Source organism: Vombatus ursinus, unplaced genomic scaffold (assembly GCF_900497805.2).
Source record: "Vombatus ursinus unplaced genomic scaffold, bare-nosed wombat genome assembly UNPS02015129.1, whole genome shotgun sequence".
NCBI lineage: Eukaryota > Metazoa > Chordata > Mammalia > Diprotodontia > Vombatidae > Vombatus > Vombatus ursinus.
Window position 1 is genome coordinate 87,696 of NW_020954907.1, and position 23,947 is coordinate 111,642.

General features: G+C 40.1%; 1 protein-coding gene across 1 annotated transcript in view; it reads left to right on the forward strand.

Annotated features, from left to right (window-relative positions):
* The window catches only part of ECHS1 (enoyl-CoA hydratase, short chain 1), a 21,900-nt gene extending 7,264 nt beyond the window's left edge, over positions 1-14,636 (forward strand). The window contains exons 2-8 of the mRNA XM_027846369.1: positions 1,320-1,517; positions 3,499-3,626; positions 6,309-6,408; positions 8,328-8,432; positions 9,221-9,340; positions 12,125-12,192; positions 14,034-14,636. Of these exons, the coding sequence (XP_027702170.1) occupies positions 1,320-1,517; positions 3,499-3,626; positions 6,309-6,408; positions 8,328-8,432; positions 9,221-9,340; positions 12,125-12,192; positions 14,034-14,099 (785 nt within the window). The 3' untranslated portion in view covers positions 14,100-14,636. The remainder of the gene's footprint in view (positions 1-1,319; positions 1,518-3,498; positions 3,627-6,308; positions 6,409-8,327; positions 8,433-9,220; positions 9,341-12,124; positions 12,193-14,033) is intronic.
* The last annotated feature ends 9,311 nt before the right edge of the window (positions 14,637-23,947 follow it).

Here is a 23,947-nt window from a genome sequence, read left to right on the forward strand (position 1 = left end):
GCCATGCAAACAGTTGCATAGACCACCTTATGTACCAGGTCCCACATGTCACTAAAATAGGAACTTGCTCTGGGATGGAGAAGGGGAGATAGTGATGATGGAGTGTTTATTAGTCATTGTGAGAGTGAGTAGAGGGGAGTATCAATGTTGTCTGCTTTATCTCAGCCATTGAGAACATAGAGGCCCCATGATGTAGTGAATAGCGTGGGAGACTCAGAATCGGGTCCACCTGGCACTGGATAGCTATGTAACCACGAGTAGTTTTCCTCGTGTGTGAAATGGGAATAATGTTTATAGTCCCTATCTCATAAGATTGTTATGAGGTTAAAACGGGGTAAGTTATGTAAACTTTAAATGCTATATGAAGGCCAATTATTCTTCATGAGAATCAATCGGTAAACACTTATTAAGCAGCTACTATGTGCCAGGCATTGTGCTAAGCCCTGGGGATACAAAAAAGAAAAATAGGGGAAAGACAATATCTGCCCTCAATGAATTTACAATCTAATGCCACTTAGCTACTTCAGTCTTTATTTCCAGAGGGCCAGCAGAGGAAGTGGTCAGGAAGAAAGAGTAGGGATAGAACCTTGAACTCATTGAACAAGCTCTCTCTAGGTGTCCTTGGCCCCCCTGCTTCAGGCAGCCTCCCTTCTCTGACAAAAGCTAAGAGAATGGGATCCTAGGGAGTAGTGGCTAGTTAACTACATGGGGCTCACAAAGCTGTAGCTGATGAATTTGTAGGTATATATGAAGTCGGAGTAACTGACTTCCCCCCTCTTCCCCCCTTCCTTCCTTTTTTCTATTAAATTTTCTATTAACAATTTATTTTCTCTCTCTCCCACCTTCCCATTTGAAAAAATAAAAAAAAGGTGAACCCACCCCCAAAAAATATGCATAGTAAAGCAAAACAAATTTCAGTATTGGCAATGTCAAAAAATGCATGTCTTAATCTGAACCTTGAGTCTATCCACTCTCCTCTTTTTAATTTATACTAACAAAAAGCAAACCTCAGGGGCAGCTAGGTGGCACAGTGGATAGAGCACTGGCCCTGGAGTCAGGAGGACCTGAGTTCAAGCCAGGTCTCAGACCAAACACTTGACACTTACTAGCTGTGTGACCCTGGGCAAGTCATTTAACCCCAATTGCCTCGCCAAAAAAACAACAAAACAAAACCAAAAAAACCTCATTATTTGAAAGCAAGAATGCTTTGAAATTCTATTTTGGATCAGTTGCTACTCTTTGTTATAGGTTTAGGAGCCCAGTGGGCTACTTTGATTTTTTTCTGGAGTGGCATTTTCCTTTGTGCTTTCTTATTGTAGGTGGTGACTTTGAATACATCATTGCAGAGAAGAAAGGGAAGAATAATAATGTGGGGCTGGTCCAACTGAACCGGCCAAAGGCCCTGAATGCACTTTGCCAGGGTCTGATAAAGGAGCTTAACCAGGCCCTGATGACGTTTCAGAAGGATCCGTCCGTAGGAGCCATAGTCCTGACGGGCTCAGAAAAATCATTTGCAGGTGGGTCACATTGGATAGCAACAGTGACTAAATGACCTTGCCAAGTTTGGCTAGACTTATGGACAGCTCTATGAGTTGTAACTGACATTCCTCAACATACGTATTCTATTTACAGAGACCATCATAAAGCATAGCTTTGTATCCTCTCAATAGCACCTTTTAAAATATTGGTGATACCTATAAAATGGAAACTGATAGCAGATTAAAAAATTGAATTCAATAACGTGTTGCTTTCAGGAAATGCTATAAAGATAAGAGATACACACAAACTAAAAATAAAGGTCAGGAGTAGAATTTATTATGTAAAAAAACAGAGATAGTAATCATGATCTCAGACAAAGTTAAAGCTAAAATCAGATTTAATCAAAAGAGAAAAATAGGGAAACTACACTGTGTGTCAGCCATATTAATCAATAATTTTAGATCATATAACATAACTGGACAATATAAAAAAATGTGAGCATATACCTGCCAAAACACACAGGTATTATATGAATATAAACTCAGAACACCTTTTATGCAAACGAAGTATATAAATAAATCAAGTAATATTTATTGTGCATGGATAGGTAAAGCTAATGTAATTTACAAAAAGATAGTTTTAACCTAACTAATCTATGTAATGCCATCCCAATTAAATTATTAAAACATTGTCTTACTGAGTCAGAAAAAAATAATAACACGGTTCATTTGGAAGAGCAGAGTAGGAATTTCAAGGAAATCAGGGGTAAAAGATCTGAAGGGAATAGATTCAGTAATATTAGACCTTAACCATATTATAAGAGGAGAACAGTATTGAAGTATAAAATGGATAATTTTGATTATTTTAAATTAAAATTTTCCTGTATAAATAAAACCTATGTAGCCAAGAATAGAGGGAATACAGAAAATTGGGGAAAAACTCTCATAGACAGTCTCCCAGATAGAAGATGATTAGGTTGGAATATTGTGGTGTAGGAAATGATGAGCTGGTGGATTTAGAAAAATCTGTATATGTGTATATGTGTGCATGTTTATTGATTTCTGTGTATGTGCACATATATGTGTGTGTGTGTGTATATACATATCTCCACACTTAATTGTAGCCTTCTGGGGGGGGCAAGGAAGGGGGAAAAATAAAGTCAAAAGTGCACAGGAAAGGACAAAAGAAAACCTACAAGGAAGCAAAGAACACAATGTGTAGTATTTATTGTATAGGCTTTCTTGAGATGGAAATTTTTGCTTTATATTGAATCCTCTCTTATGTTCTGCTATGTACATGGCAATATTTTTTTTCTTTTCTTAATTTGTATTTAAGTTTAAAATAAATTTAAAACTTAAAAAAGATTAGAGTGAAACACTGTTTGGGGGCAACCATACCTCAAGTGATGTGGGATCGAGTGGGAAACGTGCTAGAAAGCAGCTGCCCTGTATATTCTTCAATCTATGCAACAAAGACTGGGAAATGGCTCTTTTAATAACCCCGTGACCTTGGGCAAATCACTGAACTTCCCTAAGACTTCATTTCCTCATTTGTAAAATGGCCTCTGGATCTGTGATTTAGTTCTCCCATCCCACCCCCCACACATATACTGGTGATTTCATTGGTGTAGGAAGCTGTAGGAAGTACTTCCTCCATCATTGTAGGTCCATGCCTTCTTTGCAGCTTATGGTCAGAGAGTTTCCTGGAACATGGAGTGGTTATGTGACTGTCCTTCACCATCAACATTGGTCAGAGTCAGGACTCTCCTGACTTCAAGGCTGACCTTCTTCTGTTTACTATACCGTGATGCCTTGCAAAATTAAGATTCAACTCCGCTTTTGTTTTGAATACTATTGTAATCATGTTCCTATAATTGTTTGATTTAAAATCCCAGCACACCTACTTACATTCCCACAAAGATTAGATTAGATTCTACGCTTTCGAAAGCTTAAGTGATGAGGGATGGGGCCTCTTCTCTGTGACAGTTAGATCTCCATCCATTTTTCTCTCTCTTTATAGCTGGAGCAGACATCAAGGAGTTACGTGATAAGACTTTACAATCCTGCTACTCAGATAATTTCTTAAAGGACTGGGACACCCTCAGCCACATCAAGAAGCCAGTCATAGCTGCTGTCAACGGTTTTGCAGTAAGTGTTGGTGCTTTTTCCCATCAGTTTCCTTCATCTTAGAGGGCCTAGTGATTCAATCCAAACATATTTAAAGCATAAATTTTGAATTTTCCCACTTGGAGCCCTCCACTAGTAGTTGGGGTCAAAAGGCATTTCTTTTATTTGAGTACCTAGAAATTCAGGAGGGTTCAGGGAGGAGTGGCTTCTCTCTTAGCAGTCATAACTTCTTCATGAAAACTAAACTTTAAACTGTATTCCACTGGTAAAAACTGAGTCCTACTGGAAGGCTTCAGGTTATTTGTTATGGCCCTTGGTGTGAATTAATCATCCTTTTTTTTTTTAAATCCAGGAAGTAGACATTGTAATTGCCTTTGTTCTTTATAGTTTCTTTTTATTTTTAACTTAAACTCCAAATGAAATGAGCATTTTCATATACAAAGTAGGACAGAAAAAGAGGATTATACATGAAAATTTTTATTATGTATAGTTTGTGTTTCCTTTTAAGTATGTAATAAATGCAGCACATAGCTTTCAAAGCTTCCCTGTTTGTATTTCCTTCAGGCCTTTCTTCTGTTGTCCCTCATGCATTCTTTTTTTAAAAATGCTACAATGACCCTCTCTTCTTTCTTCTCCCCAACTCTTTTTTTTTTTTTTAACTCCTTGATACTTCCCACCTCCTTCATTCTACAAATTGGAGGGAGGGAAGAAGGAGGGAATTAGAAAGGAAGGAAGGAAAGAGGGGAGGGAACAAGGGAGGCAGGCCCCTGTAAAAAAAATTTGCGTAGTCAAGCACAATAAATTGCCACATTGGCCATGTCTGAAAATGTTTGTCTCCTTCAGCACCTTTAGTCCATTGTCTTCATAATGTTTCTGTTATTGTATAAATTGTTCTCCTGTCCTATTTGCTTCGCTGGACATGAGTTTATACAAGTCTTCCTGGATTTGTCTGAAACCATCCCTTTTGTCATTTCTTACAATACAGTAATACTCTATTACATTTACATACCATAATTTCCCCATTCATTCCCTGATTGATGGACACTCCTTAGTTTCTAGTTCTTTTTTGTAACAAAGAGCTGCTATTGACATTTTTTTACATATAGATCTTTTTCTTCATTCTTTGTTCTCTTTGGGGTATGGATTTAGTAATGGTAATGACTTTGGGGGCATAATTCCAAATTATTTTCTACAGTGACTGTACCAGTGGCTTGCTCCACCAGCAGTACGTTAGTGTGCCTGTTTTCCCATAGCCCATCCAACAATTGTCCTTTTTTGTCATCTTCGCCGTTTGATGGATGGAACCTCAGAGTTGCTTTTATTTTCATTTCTCTGATAATGATTTGGAGCACTTTTTCATATGGTTATGTATAGCTTGAATTTAGAGCACTGCCTGATCCCGTTCTTTGACCATTTATCTATTGGGGAATGGTCATGGCCTTTAGCTTTTCAGGCTGTTTTATAGGATCACACAGGGTTTATCATTTTAACACCTGAGGTGCTCTTCTGGACCGCTGGCAGAGAATCTGAGATAGGGGTTTGTGCTTACCTGTTTTTTCTGGCAGCTTGTAATTTTACCTCTAGTCAGATGCTCATAGGGATCACTCTCTTGAGGAGATGGTCTTCATTTTCTTCATCTATAAAATGAAGGGGCTGTGTTGATCAGGCACTGGCTAAACCAATTATGGTATATAAATATAGTAGAATACTATTGTGCTGCAAGAAGTGATGCAGGGAATGGTTTCAGAGAAACCTGGGAAGGCTCGTATGAACCAATGCAGAATGAAATAAACAGAACAAGGAGAACCATTAATACAACAACAACATTGTGAAGACAAACAGCTTTGAAATACTTAAGAATTTTCATCAAAGCAATGACCGACTACAGTTCCAGACAGCACATGATACATGCTACCCACCTTTAGAGAGGGGGAGGTGACTGACTCAGAGTGCAGACAGACATATTTTCTTGGACATGACCAGTGCAGGAATTTGTTTTGCTTGACTCTGCATATGTGTTACAAGGATTTGGGTTTTTGTTGTCAGTAAAGGATAAGAGAGGTGGCAGGAGAAAGAGAATATAAATTTTTGTTCATTGAAAAAATTTCATTTAAAAATGACTTAGCTCAAAGATCCTCCAAAAATAAAAATCCCCCAAATATAATTAATTTCAAAAGTAAGATGAAGGAACTGGACTAAATGACCCGTAGTTTCCCTTCTCTGTGCCATCCTGTGTTGTGATAGTATTTGAATCTTAAGTAATTCATCAGTCTTAAAACATTTTCTTCATGCATTTGGTATAAAACACTTTTTTCTGAGTACTTTTCCAGCTCCTTAGATGAATTAAAATACAGAATTTCTTCTTAAAGGCTAATAGGAAGGAATGCTTCAGTTTTTCAGCCCACCTTTCAGGAATATACATGTTGTTTTTTGTTGAGTGTAAGAGCTACTTTCAGGGCTAATGGTGCCTTATGGTAGAGCAGGGAGCGTGAGAATAAGTTCAGGGTTAAAGTACTGTGTTAGAAATGTCATCAGTCCTCCAAGGTTAAATGCTGGGCTTTTGGCTCACCTCACTCTTCAGAAGGATTGCTTTCCTATTGTGTCAGCTTCTTCCCTTTTTTGTTTTAAGGGATTTAAAACTGACAGATGGAATCATGGTTTGGTTTCTGCTGTGCACTAATGGCATTGTGTTTGTCTTTGCAGCTTGGGGGAGGCTGTGAGCTTGCTATGATGTGTGACATCGTCTATGCCGGCGAGAAGGCTCAATTTGGACAGCCAGAGATCCTGATAGGGACCATCCCAGGTAATGAGCCCACAGGCTATGAGATAAACTCCTAATTTTGCCACTAAAGTTGTCTTCCCATGAGTAACCCTGGGGTTTGAGGGCTATGTAGCAAAGTCCCAGAATGCTGTCAGGTCTTAACTGGAAGTTGGAGAGGAGAGAGGGCCTCATCACCAGAAAGCCGCCTACTCAAGTGAGTGTGTGTGTGTGTCTGTGTGTGTCTGTGTGTCTGTGTGTCTCTGTGTGTGTTATTATCACTGAAGGGTAGATCCACCCTGTAATCCTGGATCCTTGGAGTATTAAAGGAAATAAGACCTTAATTCATTTGATACCTAACAATTGATATAACACTTTGGAGGGTGAAAAGGTGTCTGAAATGAGGTTGAACAGAGGCAGAGAGGGTTAGTCCTTGAAACAAGGACTAGAAATTTGTGTTGGATCCAGGAAGTGAGAATCTCGTAGAGAGACATGAGGTTAACTTATTTTAGCAGCTTATGTTTGGGTGACATAGGCCCCGACCTGGGACTGGACCCAGAGTTATTCCCCTTTTTTTAAGGTTTAAACAGGTTATGGAAGGACCTTAGAGGACAACCTTGGGTTCAGTCTAGGCTCCTTCAATTACTAATTAAAGTACTGTGGGAAAGTTATCTCATGTCTGCCTCCACTTCCTTATCTGTCAGTTGGGACTGGTAATATTTCTATGACCCACCTCACAAGATTGATATGAGGCCTGGACCTGGCAATCCTTGAAGCCCTGGGTCAGTGTGACTGGGGATGAGTTAGTGTGACAAGAGCAAACACATATATGTGTGTATATATGTGCAGCTTGTGATACATGTGTATGTATATACATTTACACACATACATACATGATGTATATATACAAGACACATTTGTATCTATACAGAGAGACAGAGTTTAGCTTATGGCTTGGAGAAGGGTCATAGGATCATAGCTTTGGAGCTAGAAGGTTAGACACAATAGGCCTTTTACCTGATGTCTTTATTTACCACGGTATGCAACGTGGCTTACCTGGAATCACCCAAGGGCATGAAAGAGAAGGACAGGGGATCGGGCAGGAATTTGGAGGGGGCAAGTACACACAGGGGTCTAGTTTAGAGTCATTTGCAGGATAAGGATTCAACAAAAATCTGGAGGGGGACCTTGCATGCCAAGGAGGATGGAGTCAAAAATATTGACCAAGTTCTGGTTACTGTGTGCATTTGGGCAATTGATCAGAATTGGGTGATGAGGTCTCCATTACGTGCATCAGATTAAACTAAATTCAAAAGGTAGGCAACACATATCAGGGAGATTGCATGGGAAATGGATGTTTCTAGCCTGTCAGATTCCAGAAGAGTATTCCAAGTGCCAAGCAGAAGAAAGGGATTTTAGAACTGGCTACAACTGCTTGTTGATGGGTAACAATTATTATTCATTAAATTGTTTTACTCCTAATACCTCCCTGTTAAGTACTGAGGGCCTGGGAGTTCTGAGTTGGGGTGGGAAGAGTTCACTAGGGATATGGGGTACTGTTCCAAAATTATCTTTTTCTCCATTGAGGGGCCCACAGTGGGAATTATTGAGAAAGCCAGTGGGTAAAAAGAAAGAGAAAGAAATGAAGGCAATTAAGCACCAAAGACACTCTTTACTAGGGCTTGGATAGGCAGGCTAGAAGTAACTGAAAGACTTAAATATCTAAGGGAATTCCTGGAAGTGAAATGCACTAATGCCCTGTAGTTTTTCTGTTAAGAATTTTTCTGCTACCCCCACTTATTGCCTCTTCACTCCGTGTTTGCCCTTAACTATCTTATCTGTCCCATCCTTGACCCTCCTTTATTGAGCCCAATAATACCCTTGAAGCTTGTAGATGGGTTGGTATTGGTATCCTTTTTTTTTTTTTGAGAGAGAGCGCTTAATAATTCTTTCATTCCTCTTAGGTTCTGGAGGAACTCAGAGACTTACCCGGGTAGTTGGGAAGTCTTTGGCAATGGAGATGGTCCTTACAGGTGACCGAATCTCAGCTCAAGAAGCCAAGCAAGCAGGTACTGGCCCCAGACTTTTGTAGCTGCCATTTCAACCAGTCAGTCAGTAAGCATTTATTAAGCCCCTACTGTGTGCCAGGTACAGTGCTAAGCACTGGGGATTTCAAAGCAAGGCAAAAGGCAGTCCCTGCCCTCAGGGAGCTGTCTAGTCTACAGTCCACAGTCTAATGGTAGCTCACAATAGGGAATTCACTCTCACTATGCTAAGGTTGGAGGGAGATTTTGTATCCATTGTTTTTCTCCTGTGTTCAAATAGATTGTTCCTCGAGAATCCTCTCAGAAGGGGGGCCATTATTCTTCTTGTATGTGCTCAAGGACCTTGGTGCTACTGGCACTTATAGGGTGGCAGAAAGTTGCATGATTGCCCAGTGAGCCTTTTCACCCTGCCCACTTCCAAGAGTGTCGGTAAGAGGTTTGACAAAAGGGAATTTGATACTCTCCTCCCTTGAATTATTACTGCCTGGAGATTGGTTCAGTCCATCCTCAAGAGAAAACCCAATACATCCCTGTTCAATTCTCATCCTTGATAACCATCCACACAAGGTCTCTGGGAGGAAACTCTTGGTTTAATCTCGATGATGAGGAGAGGAAGCATAGAATGTGTATTTGCTGAGTTGATTTACTTATTGATTTTGGAAAGGTGTTTATTGTTCTATAAGAAACTGGTCTTGAATACTTTCTTGGAAGTCTTGAATACTTTCAAATTGTCATTGATGAAGTAGGAACAGTGACTAAATGCCTTCAGATGTATTTCTTTGGTGTGCTGTTGACCTTGTTTTTTGCTTTAGGCCTCGTCAGCAAAATTTTCCCTGTGGAGAAGCTGGTTGAAGAAGCCATCCAATGTGCAGAAAAAATTGCCAGCAATTCTAAAATTGTGACAGAAATGGCCAAAGAGGCAGTGAATGCAGGTAGTGAATTTAGCAAAAGGAAATAGAGTGGAAGGGGTATCTGGGGGAGGGACTGAGGTTTCAGGGAATGGTTCTAAAATCTGAAATCTAATGGCATTGAATGATATCGTGGTATTCTTTTGGATTTTCAGATATTTCAGTTGGTGGTGGAGCAATCTTCTGTCTAAGCAAGATGGCCTAGATTCTTAACATTTGTAACAAAGTGAAAACTCTCTCCTTCATAACTTCCATGTAACACATGTGACTTTTGCTTAAGCTAAATAGGAGAGCAGAATTTCCTGTGCTTGTTAGAGAATTCAGTTAAGAACAGATGTCCACCAGATGTCCAGCCTGTGCTGAAGGCCTATGACATTGGCTGTTTGAGTCCAATAGGTGTGGAAATAAATAGTCCAATAATATAGTTACCCTAGGTTTTTGTTTTTCCCCATGGTAGGTTAGATCATCATAAAACAAAGGATCTGAACCATATTATCCTAGCTTTCTCTAAAAAGAGCCATGTTACATTCACCCTTAACCTTTATTAGAGGGTCAGTAGAAATCTGTTTAAATGGAGTTTGGCTTACATAAAGCCATAGTTGAAGATATTATCAATTATTTGGCCCATTGCACCCTTATTCAAGCACTGCTGGAATAAATTTTTCCGTAAGATTTACTTCCAGGAAAAAAAAAATCTGTCTCTGCCAAATTGATCACTGTGCTTTCATTTGTTAGAAGAGGAATATGCAGTAACTCACTGTGTTCTCTTGTCTTACCTTCCAGAGGGCAAATCACTGCCTTGTAGTAGCAATCATTGTTTTTTCAGTACCTAGAAACCTCTACTCTGAGCTTCTTGAGCTCATCTAGTTCTCTTTATAAGCCACCCAAACTCTCTGGGAAGTGGGTGGGATATAAATTAAACAAATTTCCCAAGGGCAGACCCTTTTTGCCTGATTTACCTTTCACCTCCTTCCTTGTACCTCCCAGAATCCTTGTATCTATCTTATAAGCTTGTGGAACAGAGGTCCTTCACCTTGTTTTGTCTCACAAATCCCTTTGGTAGGCTGGTGAAGCCTATGGACCCCTCCTCAGAATAATGCTTTCAAATACATAAACTATATAGGACTTGATATGGGAGAAATATCTCCTCTCTGAGTTCTTGTGGTGGGTGGCTTCTGGCAAATACATATTTACCACAATGCAGAAATTATGGTGGTAAAAGCCTACGTTTTATTATTATGCTTAAGTATAGGTTTAGGCCTCAGAGTAAACTTGAACCACCATGAGGATTCTGACAAGGCTTCTTAGAATTATAAGTAACAATTATATTATTAGAAAATTATATACCAGAATCATAGCAAAATAATTCTTTTACATATTGCAATCTTCTGCATTCCCTTTAGGCCATAAAAGTTAAAGAGAAAATAGATCCAATATCCCATACTTTCTTCAATGTCATAAAAGTTGTACAAACTTAGTTAAACAGAATCCTAATCTTCTATATCTCTAAGGAAACAAACTTCATCAAACTAACTCTGCAGGTAAACTGAGTCAGATTACAGATTAATCTACTTATGGAGGATTCATAATAGGCTGATTGAGGAGGAGGATTTACTCATCTCCAAGGAGTCCGAGACATTTGAGATTCTTCCTCAGTCTCCTTATCTGAGGAATACTTACGCTCTTCAGTAAATTTTTACATCCCATGGAACAGCTTTTGTTCACTTGAAGTTAACTTGAAAACAAACTTACAGTTAACCAAAAATTGCAGGAGTGGCCCTGAGTCCTGAATAATAAAAGGGAATCAAAAATGCCTCTCACATATTGCAAAAACCAGCTATATTGAAATACAACGATCAGATTATTAAAAGTTCCAAGTTCATGGACACCCTGAAATCTATCCACAGACCTCTTGGAGTTCCATAGACTTAAGAACTCCTACCCTAGGGGTATTTGCTTACTTCTGATACAACCTGCTGCAAAAATCTCCAAATGAAACCAGCCTTTGGACTTACACCTCAAACAGAGTGTAAAGCATGTGCCTAGGAGTAGTGTCTTTTGTACACTGCTGCCTGTCAGACACAAAAGAGGGTCTTCCTCTGGGTACAGTTCTTGAAATGGAAGGTTAAGGATTAGAAACTGTTGGCCACATGAATCTTTTTCTGACTGTTGTGAATGGAGCTATGTAAGAAAAGGACTAGAAGTTGGGAAAGCTCTGGGCCTAATGCCACTAATTAGCTTGGGGCTTTAGGGCACAGCACGTTTTCTCTGGGCCTGTCTCCTCTCCTGTAAAGTGCCTGAGACACGGGGACAAAAAGTGCTCTGAAAGCCCTTCCAGCACATTTGTTTAACTTCTTTATTATTCTTTATTCGATCGTTTACAGAATTTTATCTGATACAACAATGGTGGGGGGGAAGGTGGTAATAAGTATGGAGTTTTGAGACCCTCACATTCACTAGTATTGAGGTCACAAGTTTCTGAAGTGTTTCTTAAGGAGCACCATGTGCTCCTATTGTGTACTGCAATTTAAAATAAGCTACAGTGAACCGGTAGCTGCCAAGCACACCCAAGGCCCTTGGATTTGAGTTGATCTGGCACGACCTAGGGGACCTGACAACTTCTGATATTCTGTGGAATCATAGGACATTGAGGCTAAACATAGGAGGAATAAGGCTAAACTTCGCAGAGGCCAGTCCTATTTGGTGAGCACTTTGACCAAAAAACATCCAGAAAACAACAACATCACGCACGCACACACGCACATCCTGTATCTTCCACATTCTTGATTTGTCTGATTTGTTTTTCAGCTTTTGAGATGACATTAGCAGAAGGCATTAGATTGGAGAAGAAACTCTTCTACTCAACCTTTGCCACTGTAAGTAAATGGTTGATCCAATGTTGGTGCCCCAGTTATACCAGAGAAGTCAGAGGAGTTCAGATTAAAGCCTTTACTCACATGTGACCTTAACATAAAAACAGGAGGTTATGTAATTAAGGCCCTTCTGATGATGTGGAGGCTGCTCTGGGTTCTTTAGGCTTGTGCCAACTGAATACAAGCTTTGGCAGGTCTTACCAAGCCCAGAAGCCTTCAGATACGTGCACAGCTATCATTAGAAGACCAGTCTAGCCAAATTTTAAGGGGTTCCCCTCCCCCCAGAAGAGTGGCTCTCAGATGCTGATTTTCTAATCAAATAGATAACACACTTTATAAAGCATTCCATCAGTGTGTACTTCTATTATTGTTTCTGGCAACTCATGAAGACTGTCTACTGAGGCACGGAGGGCCAAAGCGAGTACCAGCGCTTCTCTGAAGCATATGGTTAATTGGCACTTCAGCTTGGCCAGGAGTGGTAGTTGCCTCTTGCCTAGCTGGCTCAGCTCTGATTTCCAGATTTAGCTGGACATGTTTAACCTGCTTAGAACAGACATAGTACAATATAAGGAAGTCAGGAGTTAGAAAAGGATCATTTAGAAGATTATTCCAGGCATTATAAAGAAGGATTTGCCATCTTTTTTGACAGTTCCTTTAATGTATTTAAAACATCTTATTTACACACTTTTTTTCTGAAATATATGTAATAAACATTCTTTTCACGTGCGCGTGTGTGTGTGTGTGTGTGTTGTATAAAACGTTATATCACCCAGATTTTTATGTAGAGATATATGAAGCTTAAGCTAATAATTTTAGAATCTTTGCTGGTAACCAAAGGAAAGAAGACTTCTATGAATTCTCATTCTTATTTCTTCATTCCTGATGAGTGCCCACTGTGCTAGAGGTTTTACAGAACAAGTAAAAGAGTCTCTTTCTAACATGTGAAAGTATGTGAGTCATGTATTGGTGCCTAAGAGATATGAACTCAGATATGGAGAGACCTGGGTTTCAATCTTGCCATACTGATTGGCAGGCAACTCACTTGACCTTTCTGAGCTTTGGTTTGAAGATAGTAATAGCACCAACCTCCCATCCATGTTGTGGGTCTCATCCACTTGTTAAAGCTTAAAGCAGCTTGTATTATCATGGACAGAGCCCTGGAATTGCAATCTGAGGCCCTGGGTTCTTAATTCTATCTCTGTTACCACCTTCTGTGTGACTCAGGACAAATCACATAACTTCTCTGGGCCTCAGTGTGTGGGCCCTGGGTCCTTCTCAGCTCCCACAACTGTGTGATCCCATGCTCTCTGACTCTTCCACACTCCCCTTGGTGAAGATTGCAGATCTTTTTCTTCTAGTCTCCTTTATCCCCTCTCTCATCTACAAAATGAGGGAGTTAGACCAGATGGCTTTTAAGGCTTCTCTCAATTCTAAATCTGTGAGCCTTTGATCTATTTATTGGCTTTGGCATTTAAAACGTAATGTCCTAACAGTGTTGAGATATTGTCGTCTCTCGTGTTTTCCATAATACTCCATATCAAATGAAAATAGATTCTTAATAAATGTTTATGATTGTGATGTTGGTGGAATGATGGAGATGAATGCAAAAGACCTTGCTTTTGACAAGCGATTGGCTTTAGTGGGGAGAACAGCCTAGGATGCCACAGATGGGATTTGTATAGGAGGTTGGAGTGAATGTGTATAAGTAGGAATATATGAAGATATAGGAAGCAACTAAATGTCATAAATTCATAGACTTTTTTCACAATAGGGGGAGATTAGGGACTAAAAGAAGGAAGATTGTATGTCAATGCCAACTTTTCCCTTTTCTTTCTTCACAAAAGGATGACCAGAAAGAAGGAGTGAGTGCATTTGTGGAGAAGAGGAAGGCCAACTTTAAGGACAAGTAACTACTGGCTTATTCTTAAGAAGTGGCAAGGAGACAAATTTTTCTTTAGAAGTGACTTTTAAAAAATAAAAATAAATCATAGCTATTGTACACAGGTAAACTATAAATGACCCAATGTGCCTCTTGTAAAACTGCAGTGTTGCTTCGGAAGATTATTCAGGGCATCCTTTGCTGATTCAGAGAGCTTGTCCTCTATACTTTGGTGCACCAGAATCCAAGATCTTGTCTCAAGACACTGAAGTCATTTATTTGCCTTAATGGATCTGTCTCTGCATCGTCATTAATTCCAGTGCCAGGTGCACCTTACCAATTTGATCTTATTGTCTGATGTTAGGTCAGAAATTGGTGGAAGCCTTCAGTGTTCTGTATTAAAACAACATCACGTGACACGTAAGGGACTTGGAATCTGGACCAGTCTGTTTGTATTCACTGTCATTTGAATGTAATCATGTCAACATGAGAAACATTTCCTTCGTGCTTTTGTGCTTATTTAAATTATATGGAAAAGCCATTGATTAAAATGACTTCTTACTCATTATACCTTTTGTTTAAAGAGCTGAGAGTTAAAAAAAACTTCATTTTTGTAGTAGTGCCACAAAACAGATAGGGAGCCATCATGCAGGAATGTAGCATCCTTTTTTAGGGTGATTACTTGTTACTTAGGCCCTGTTCATGTGTCTGGCAGCCTCAGTTAATAGGGACATAGTCAAGAACCAGGAAGGAGGCTGAGAATGTTTCTGAGCAGCTAAAATGGACATCAGAATGTCTGTTAATGGAAATTCATGCATTTGCTTTTAGGAGATGGCCTCCTTCAGAACCAGATGATTGGATTAGGCACAATTCAGTAGGCCTGGCAATCCTGCTTTCCAGCGCAAAGCTGCAAATAAGTAATGGAAGCCCGAGGACAGTAGCAGGAAGTGATTGCCTGTGGCTTAAGAGCAAAGAAAGAGACACAAGAACTAAAAAAGTATCTACGGGAACCCAAAACGTGTTCTGGGGCAATTTAGAGGAGATATAGTGAATGCCCTGAATTTGGAGTCAAAAGGTTTGTGTTCAAGTTGTACTATCATAGATTTAGAGTCTGATGGGTCCTTAGATGTCATCTAGTTCAACTTCCTCATTACAGATGAGGAAACTAAGGCAGAAAAGAGAGTAGTGATTTATTCACCCAAGGTCACATGGAACGAGTAGCACAGCTGCTGTGTGACCCTGGGCAAGTTACTTAACCCTTCCTTGTGTGCCTCAGTTTCCTCATCTATAAAATGGGGATCATACTAGCGCCTGACATTCAGAGATGTTGTGAGGATCAAATGAGATGATTATGAAGAGCTTAGCACAGTGCCTGGCACATAGTAGGCACTATAACCATGTTAGCCATGCCTATTTTTAAGTAGACTTTCCAGCTCATCCTACTGTACCCAGTCCTACCTTAATTCAGTGATTTACTAGTTGTATGACCTTGGATAAGTGTCTTCATTTTCTCTGGGCCTCGGGTACCTCATCTCTGTAAAGAGAGGACTGTGCTTAGCCTTTTCCACTTATAACATTCTGAACAGTAGGTTTCGCCTCATACTTGTTGAGTTGGCAAAGATGGTGAAAGTTGGAAATTGTCGATATTGGTGGAACTATGAGAAGATAAACACAGATACGCTCGCTGCTGGGGGAGCTGTGCATTTGCCTGGTTATCCTGGAAAATGATTTGTTCTTATGTGAGAGAAGTCACCAAACTCTTCTTCCCCCTTGGTCCAATGAAGCTACTACCGCTGGAATAACATAAGGTGCCTGATAGGATGAAATACCAATGAAAGGGCTTTGTGGTAGCAAAATAATGTGGGTGCCCGCCCATTGGTGGAGAAATGGCAGAGCAGATTGTGTGACATGAATGTAATTGAACATGAATCATGAGAAATTATGAAAATAAGGAATTTAGAAGAACATGGACAACTGAAGTGGTACAGAATGAAGAAAGTCTACATGAAGAAAGTCTACCTAAAGAAACATCCACTATTCTGATAATGCAAATGACAATATTGCTAAAAGTCAATGGAACTCGGATTAACGGTAGTGAATAACCTTGGTCCTTGAGCTGAAAGAGGGTTAACATCTCTCCTTTGTAGAAGGGTAGGGGGCTATAGGGAGAGAAAGTGCCGTAGGTTGTCATCCTCCTTGCTTTGTTGGTCAATTAGGCTTAACTTTCTCTTTGTTACAAGGTAGGTTTAAAGGAGGGGAGGAGAAGCATATCAGAAAATGACAAATGTAAAAATATATGTTTTTAAATGGGAGGAGGTGAAGAATAACTGTCTCTTAAATAAAAAAAACAAAAACAAGCACGAAACCCTGTGGCCTACAGGTGGGAATAGGGCTTAAATTTGAGAAAGCCTGCATTTGTTCAGATGGTCACTAGAGGGCTATGTCACACTGACTTCTAGAGACTTGGAAATTGAGAAATAGTGGTCAAACTGGAAAGAAAAATGGGGATCTTTTTCAAGCAGCAAGCAGGATTGCTTTTATTCTGCTTAACAAGTTAGAAGTATGGAGAACACTTTTTAGATTTCTGTTGGAACTTATTCCAGTTTAAAAGTTTTGGAACTGAATGAAGCAAACCTTAATTAGGGCAATTAACTGGCACAGCAGATAGAGTGCCGGATCTGGAGTCAGGAAGACCAGAGTTCAAATTTGGCTTCAGATACTAGCTGTGTGACCCTGCGCAAGTCGCTTCACCCAGTTTGCTTCAGTTTCCTCATTTGTAAAATGAGCTGGAGAAGGAAATGACAAACCACTCCAGTATCTCTGCCAAGAAAACCCTAAAAGGGCGTCGTGAAGACTTGGACGCAACTGAAATGACTAAAAAACAAAACCTTAATTAATCTAGAAAATGCAAATATGGGATTGACATCATCTCTGAGACTGGATAAATAGAGTATTACTACATAAAGACATCTGATAACTTTTTAGAGCCACCAGGAATTGAGTTACGTTTATGATGTCCAGCTGCCTGCCATGACTATCAAAATATCTATCCCCAAATAACTGGCAATTTCAAATGAGCATGCAAAAATGACACAGTGGGGCAAGATCTTCCTCCACAAGTAAATAGTATCACACCTTGCAGACCCTACCCAGATTTTACCATCATCTCTAGTCCACTATTAATGAAATACAGACTCCAGATTCTATCACTTCGAATTTTACTGAAAGAAATTTTTCTATCAATAACCAATTATTAAATTAGGATCCAGGCTTTTACCCTCTTGTTTCTCTACTGAGGCCCAATTCCTGTGGAAGGTAAGCCTTTGAAGGATGTCTGATTGAGATGAGTTCTCACCTTCAGGGAACATGCTCTTTGATCTTGGCTGGACTCCACTCAACTAGGAGACTTTACTTCTGCTTAGAGTGTAAACAGAATCCCACCTAGGTGAGTTCTTATCCCAAAGGAAATGAGTCCGTGTCCTTGAACCCCCCCCCATTAGAGTTTAGGGTGCCCCAGCTCATGAAAGAGAAAACCAATCAGAGTGGTCTGGATGGAGATGTATTCCCCTGTTCAGATTACTGGAGGCAGCTAAGTCTCATGATCAAGCCATGTTCTCAGCAGGAGGAGCTGAAGACCTCCAGCCCAGCTCCTCATTAAATGTTCACCAGTTAGGGTTGATTTTCAGTTGTCCAGGAAATTCACTTTCAAGGATTATTTAAAGCTTTCAGGCCCTTCATATCTTTGGTCTTTGGTTGCCCAGAGAAATTGATCAATTTATTGATTATTAGCTAGCCTAATTGATAAATTGATTATCAGAAACTATCAGGTTTTCATTTGTCACATTACTGATTCAATTGAATGCTTTATATGCTGTAGTATGAGGTTAGTAGTAAGGAGTTAACTGATGTTTATGTGGACCTTTACAGTTAGCAAAAGATTTTTACATATTTTAGCTCGCTCAGTACTGTACTGGTATCCTCAAGTTAGCAAGAGACCCAGAGGAAGACCTCTAGTATATTTGGTGTAACCTCCGTGCAAGATTTATGGGAAGGCATGGGCAAGAATTACAATAACAAATGGCATAGCATCTGATGGGACCAATTCTTCATAAAGCATTCTGGTTCCTTGAGATCGTTGCTTGACTTCCACTAACCATCTTTAGTACATTCTAGAATTATGCTAGGAATTAAATTACTCTGAAATTTAGAATTGTGTTTCTGACAAGATAGTCTGACTGTAGGCCATGGGTGGGGGGTGGGAGGAGAGAGGGCTGGCCAAGACATTCTCTATGGCTCTCTGAAATTTGGTGGCTTTGATTATGACATACCTGACAGAATGTAAACTGGATAGGAGAGCCTGTTTCATTTTTGCCTTGTACCCCCAGTGCCTGGCACAGAGTAACTACTTAATAAATGCTTGGTGATTGATTGGCATGTCCAGTGACATGAAGTATGTGCTCAGATTGATGACCCAGTAGAGCTGCCACCAAGCCTGTTGTAACTACTGACACTTCTGTCTCCGGGGGTAATGGCCTTAGATTTCTTCTGGATCTACACTTATACCCAGGACACAATTCCATCTTGGTGGAGGTAGACGCCCTGAACAAGAAGGGTTCCTGCTTCCCTTGCCAGGGGCTACCAGTCCTGGTCTCCATGGTCTTCCACTGACATAATCTCTCATCTAAGCTCCCAGTTTCTCTTACATTTCTTGTCTACACCATTCATGACTTTTCAGGTAAAAAAAATGACCTTTCAAAATCATTTCATTTCTCTCTCATGGGCAGAAAGGGTAGCTGAACCAAACACTGCCAGGAACAGTATTTCTAGTACAATACTCATCAAGATAATAGAAAACTTAACTTCCTATCCTGTTTTAAAGACAAACAAATGCCAGTTCTCTCATCTATCCAGGACATGTTCTTTTATACATATTATTATTCTTCCTGCTCTGTACCTGAAGGCAAGGTATGTTGTGATTCCCCCTTCCCCTAGGGTTCTTTGGTAATCTTTAAGGGAATTTAGGGGCAACTGGTCTCTAGCATTGACTCAAGCCCCCACCAATTGTGTTGCACCCATTTTAGGGAGGTGCCCTACACTCCAATTCCACTTAACCACTTAGTCTTTACAAAAGAATATGTACTTCAAAGGTATAACATAAACATACAAACATCTTCCCCCATACCTAGTATGATCTCCCCTTATACCACTTAAGTGTCTGGGGAGGAGAGGGAGATAAGATTCATAGTTTAATTCAATTCCTATGTACCATCAGTACTACTAAATTCCAAGTCCAAAACCTTGGGCTTAAGTCCAAGCACTGGCTTCTCAGGATTCCCTGCTTGGGTGGCATCAGTATCTGTCCTGGAATCCTAGTTCCAAAGTTGACATGACTCAACCTCCGGGGTGTAGGGGCTCTGTTAGCAGTGCCTCAGACTAGAAGGAATAAACAAAACGAACCAAAACCTTCAAACCCATTTTTTTTTTCTTTTTGGTGAGGCAGTCAGGGTTAAGTGACTTGCACGGGGTCACACAGTAAGTGTCAAGTATCTGAGACCGTATTTGAACTCAGATCCTCCTAACTCCAAGGCTGGAACTATACCTACTGCGCCACTTAGCTGCCCCTTCCAAGCCCACTTTTCAAAGTCACAAAGCCTAAAACGGGAAGAGGAGGCAGGCCTTCCTCTGACGACTTAGTTCATGGTGCCTGTGCTATGAATGAATGAACAGAACCTTCAACCTCTGGAATCTACTGGAAGAGTCTGCCACATTATGGAGGTGGGGAATGGAGAGCTTTGTGTGAGGAACAAAGGCCAGTGGGGCTAGACTGCGTGTGGCTGTGTGTGAATAATGTGTAACAAACTTGGAAAGTTAGGTCTGGTAGGCTTAAAGACATTGTCTGTTCTGGCCATGCAACCCCCATGGTAGCAGAGCCGGGAATGTCTTCTCTCAGAAGCAGGTCCCTGCCTTGTCCCTCTATCTTGGACAATTTGGGCATGGGCAGCAAAGCCCTGTTTCGTACAAACTGACTTCCACCCTCAATTTTCACCATACAGTAATCCAGTTCACCCCATCATTCTCAAAAGGTTAAGTAAAGATCATACAAGGAGTAAGTAGATGAACCAGCCAGTAGTTAAACCCAAGACTTCTGACTCCAAGTCCGCTCTTCTTTTCACTGTACCATGTTACCATCCAGGACTAAGGGAGAATTGATGTCTGCTTCCTTTCTTCCTCTTCTAAGAGAGGTGAGATGGAAGAAATAATGAATGAAAATATTGAGAAGTGTTGGGTTGTAGATGCCAGAAGTTGAAGGTGATCACATTAATGTGAAGTTTTCTAGAAATATTTTAATTTTATTTATGGAATAAAACAAGCATTTCCGTGACATAGTACAATAGAAAAGATGATTGTGCACAAAACTGCAAATCTGCGGTGCACAACTTGGTATTCCTTTCAAATATACAACAAAATTGCCATGTAAATTTCTTTTTTTTCTTCTCCTTCATTCCCTCTCCCTGATGGCTAGCATTAGACACAAGTAGGAATATCTATGTAAAATTGTTCTATAGATGCTTCTATTTATCAGTTCTTTCTCTGGATGGAGATAGCATCTATCTTCATATTTCCTTTATAGTTAATTTGGGTATTTATAGTAGTCAAAATAACTTACTTGCTCAGAGTTGTTGTTAAAACAATATTGCTGTTGTCATATACAGTGTTTTCTTGGTTCTGCTCATTTTGCTCTTCATTATTTCATGCAAGTCTTTCCATGTTTTTCTAAGATCACTGAGTTCACCATTTCTTACAGCACAGTAGTATTCTATCATGATCATTGTTCAGCCATTCTCCAATTGATAGACATCCCCACAATTTCCAGTTCTTTGCCACACAAAGAGAGCCACTCTAAACATTTTAGAACATAATAGGTTCTTTTCCTTTTTCCCTAATCATTTTTGGAAATAGATCTAGTAGTGATATTGCTAGGTTAAAGGGTATATAGGTAGTTTACTAACTCTTTGGGCATAATTCCAGATTACTCTCCAAAATAGTTGGATTAGTTCACAATTCCACCAACAATGAATTAGTATCCCAATTTTTCTATATCCTTCCAAATTTGTTACTTTCCCCTTCTATCATTTCAGCTAATTTGATAGTTGTCAAATGATATGTTAAGGTTGCTCTAATTAATAATGATTTAGAGCATTTTTTATATGACTATAAATTGTTTTTTGTTTTTTGTTTTTACAAATTGTTTTGATTTCTTCTTTGGAAAACTGTTCAGAATTCAAGTCGAAGCTCAGAACAGTTGTTAAGAGCAAGTGAGATCAAGAAATATAGAATAAAATATAGAAATATAGAACAAATGTGGAATAAAATGGTTGACTGCGCAGTGCTTCTGTCTAGCTGAGGGTAAGTAATGTATGTAAATGAAATCAGCCCCCATTTTGAAACTCTTCAGCAGCTTGTAGTAGAAGCAGAGAAACCACGTGGTGACAGTGAATGCCAGTTAAGGAGGACCAGGTGAGGGGAGCAAGGGATTGTGGGGTTTGTTGAATCAGTAAATTGGTTGGCCCAGGGTTAAGACCAGGTAAGGAGTGAAACAAAGGTAGTGTAGAGGAGAGAGATTGAACGAACAGGGAGAAATCAGTCAGTCAATCGACAAGCACTGTTCTATGTGATGGGGACACAAAGACAAAAGTGAAATAATCCTGTCCTCAAGGAAGTTACAGCCTAGCCAGGGAAAACGATGTGTACATGGATGAGTATGAACAAAGTAGATGTTAATTTGATGAGGAAGTTATTCGCTGCTCGTGGAATCCCCAAAGACTTCATGTAGAATGTGGAACTCCAGCTGAGTTTTGAAGCAAAGCACGGCTTTTCAGAGGCAGAGGTGAGGAGGGCATGTATTCTAGAAAGGGGGAAGAGTCTGTGCCACATTATGGAGGTGGGGAATGGAGAGCTTTGTGTGAGGAGCAGTAAGAGGGCCGGTGGGGCTGGGTTGTGTGTGGCTGCATGTGAAGGGGAATAATGTGTACAAACTTGGAAAGTTAGGTTGAGGTGAAGCTGTGAAGGGTTTTGAATGCCAACATGGTTTATATTTCACATATATATTGGTTATATGTTTACATACATTGTATTTATATCTAGAAGTAAAAGGGAGGCCTTAGAGTTTGCTGAGCAGGGAGGTAATATGGCAGCCAGGAGGCCGAATGAGAGCCAAAGACGTGTGAATGAGAGAGAGAGACAGAAAAGCCTCTGGTCAGGCAATAGGTTTGGGGGCTTCAGAAATTTGGTTGTTGTGCAGTTCTGTGTAATGGGGAAGTCTAAGATGTGCCTACATTGGCCTGCCATTATAAGGGGTGAGGGACAGAGATCTATTTTCTCACCTGTGCAATGAGGAGGGTGAACTAAATTATCTTTAAGCTTGTACAGTTCTATTATTCTAATGAGTCACAGGGTTCATTCTCGAACGTAGGAGAAGAGAAAATTTCTGTCCCATAGCCACAAGGGTAGCCCCAGTGGAGGCCAACTGTTTTACAGATGAGGGGTGAGCACTCAGAGAAGGAGAAAGGATGCAGATAACCCAGTGCCATGACCGTGATGACTGGGATACCAGCTGGAAGCACACGTCTGGATGCCCTTTTGTAAAGCTAAAGGAGGAGGAGACCTGATGCTCTTCCTTCAGGTGTGGCCACTCTCGTGATCCTTCTTTCTGCCGCTTCCTCAGAATAGGAGAAGGGAAGCAGGAAAAGGACTGAACTGAGAGTCTCCGAACTGGAATTCAAACCCTCTCCTTGTAACTTCCTGACTGCATAACCTTAGCCAAGTCACTTCACTTCCATGGGCCTCAGTTTCCTTATCAGAAAATGATGGGGGCTGGACAAAAGAGGAACAATAACGAACACTTATTTAGGACTTTAAGGTTTCGCAAAGTACTTTACAAATACTGTTTTATATTCTCAACTTCCCTGGGAAGTAGGAACTATTATAACCCCCCTTTTACAGATAAGGACACTAAGGCAGACAGAGATTAAGTAACTTGCCCAGTGTGTCACATAGCTAACAAGGGTCTGAAGTAGGATTTGAACTCAGGTCTTTCTGACTCCGGGTTCTACATTCTATTTATTGCACCACTTATCTGCCTTATATTAGAGGATCTCCAAAGTCCTTTTTATCTATGTTTCTATGGTGTTATGATCCCAGCTTCACTTCAGCCTCTCAGCCTCAGTGTCTTCATCTGTAACATGGGGATAATCAAACTTGCACTTCCTATTATAAGGAAATGCTGTTTCGATCAAGTGCTTTGTAAACCTCAGAGGGCCACATACAGGCGTAAGCCATTATTATTAACTATGACAGATTGTCTGTTCCAGTTAAATCAGAGCAGACTTCATACTGACTGAGAAAATGTTCGAGTGCCTTCAAACTTGAAATTGTCCTTTTCCCTTTGCCCTTTGCCCTTATCCACATGTGTTAATTTGGGAAATAGTATTCTGCAGCATGTAGAAGATTTCCTCACAGTGGGAAATGATCTTTGTCCCTAAAAAGAAATTCTCATTGTTTTGCTCATTTTTTTTCCTCGGGACCTTTAACAAACAAACAAGCAAACAAACACAACAGGAACAATTACACAACTGAGATTGTTTGGATAACTTATTTCTGAAAATGAGAAGAGTCTGGTGTGCACAACCTCCCCACGGGACAGACGTATATCTTTTTGAACAGACGCATGGCCAGAAGCTGGCTGTGTTTTCCCTGTTAATTAGTAGCATAAGATTTAGAGCTGGGAAGGACGTTAGAGTTCTAGTCCAAAGCCAACATTCTATTTATTTTTCTTTATCATTACATATATATATATATATATATATATATATATATATA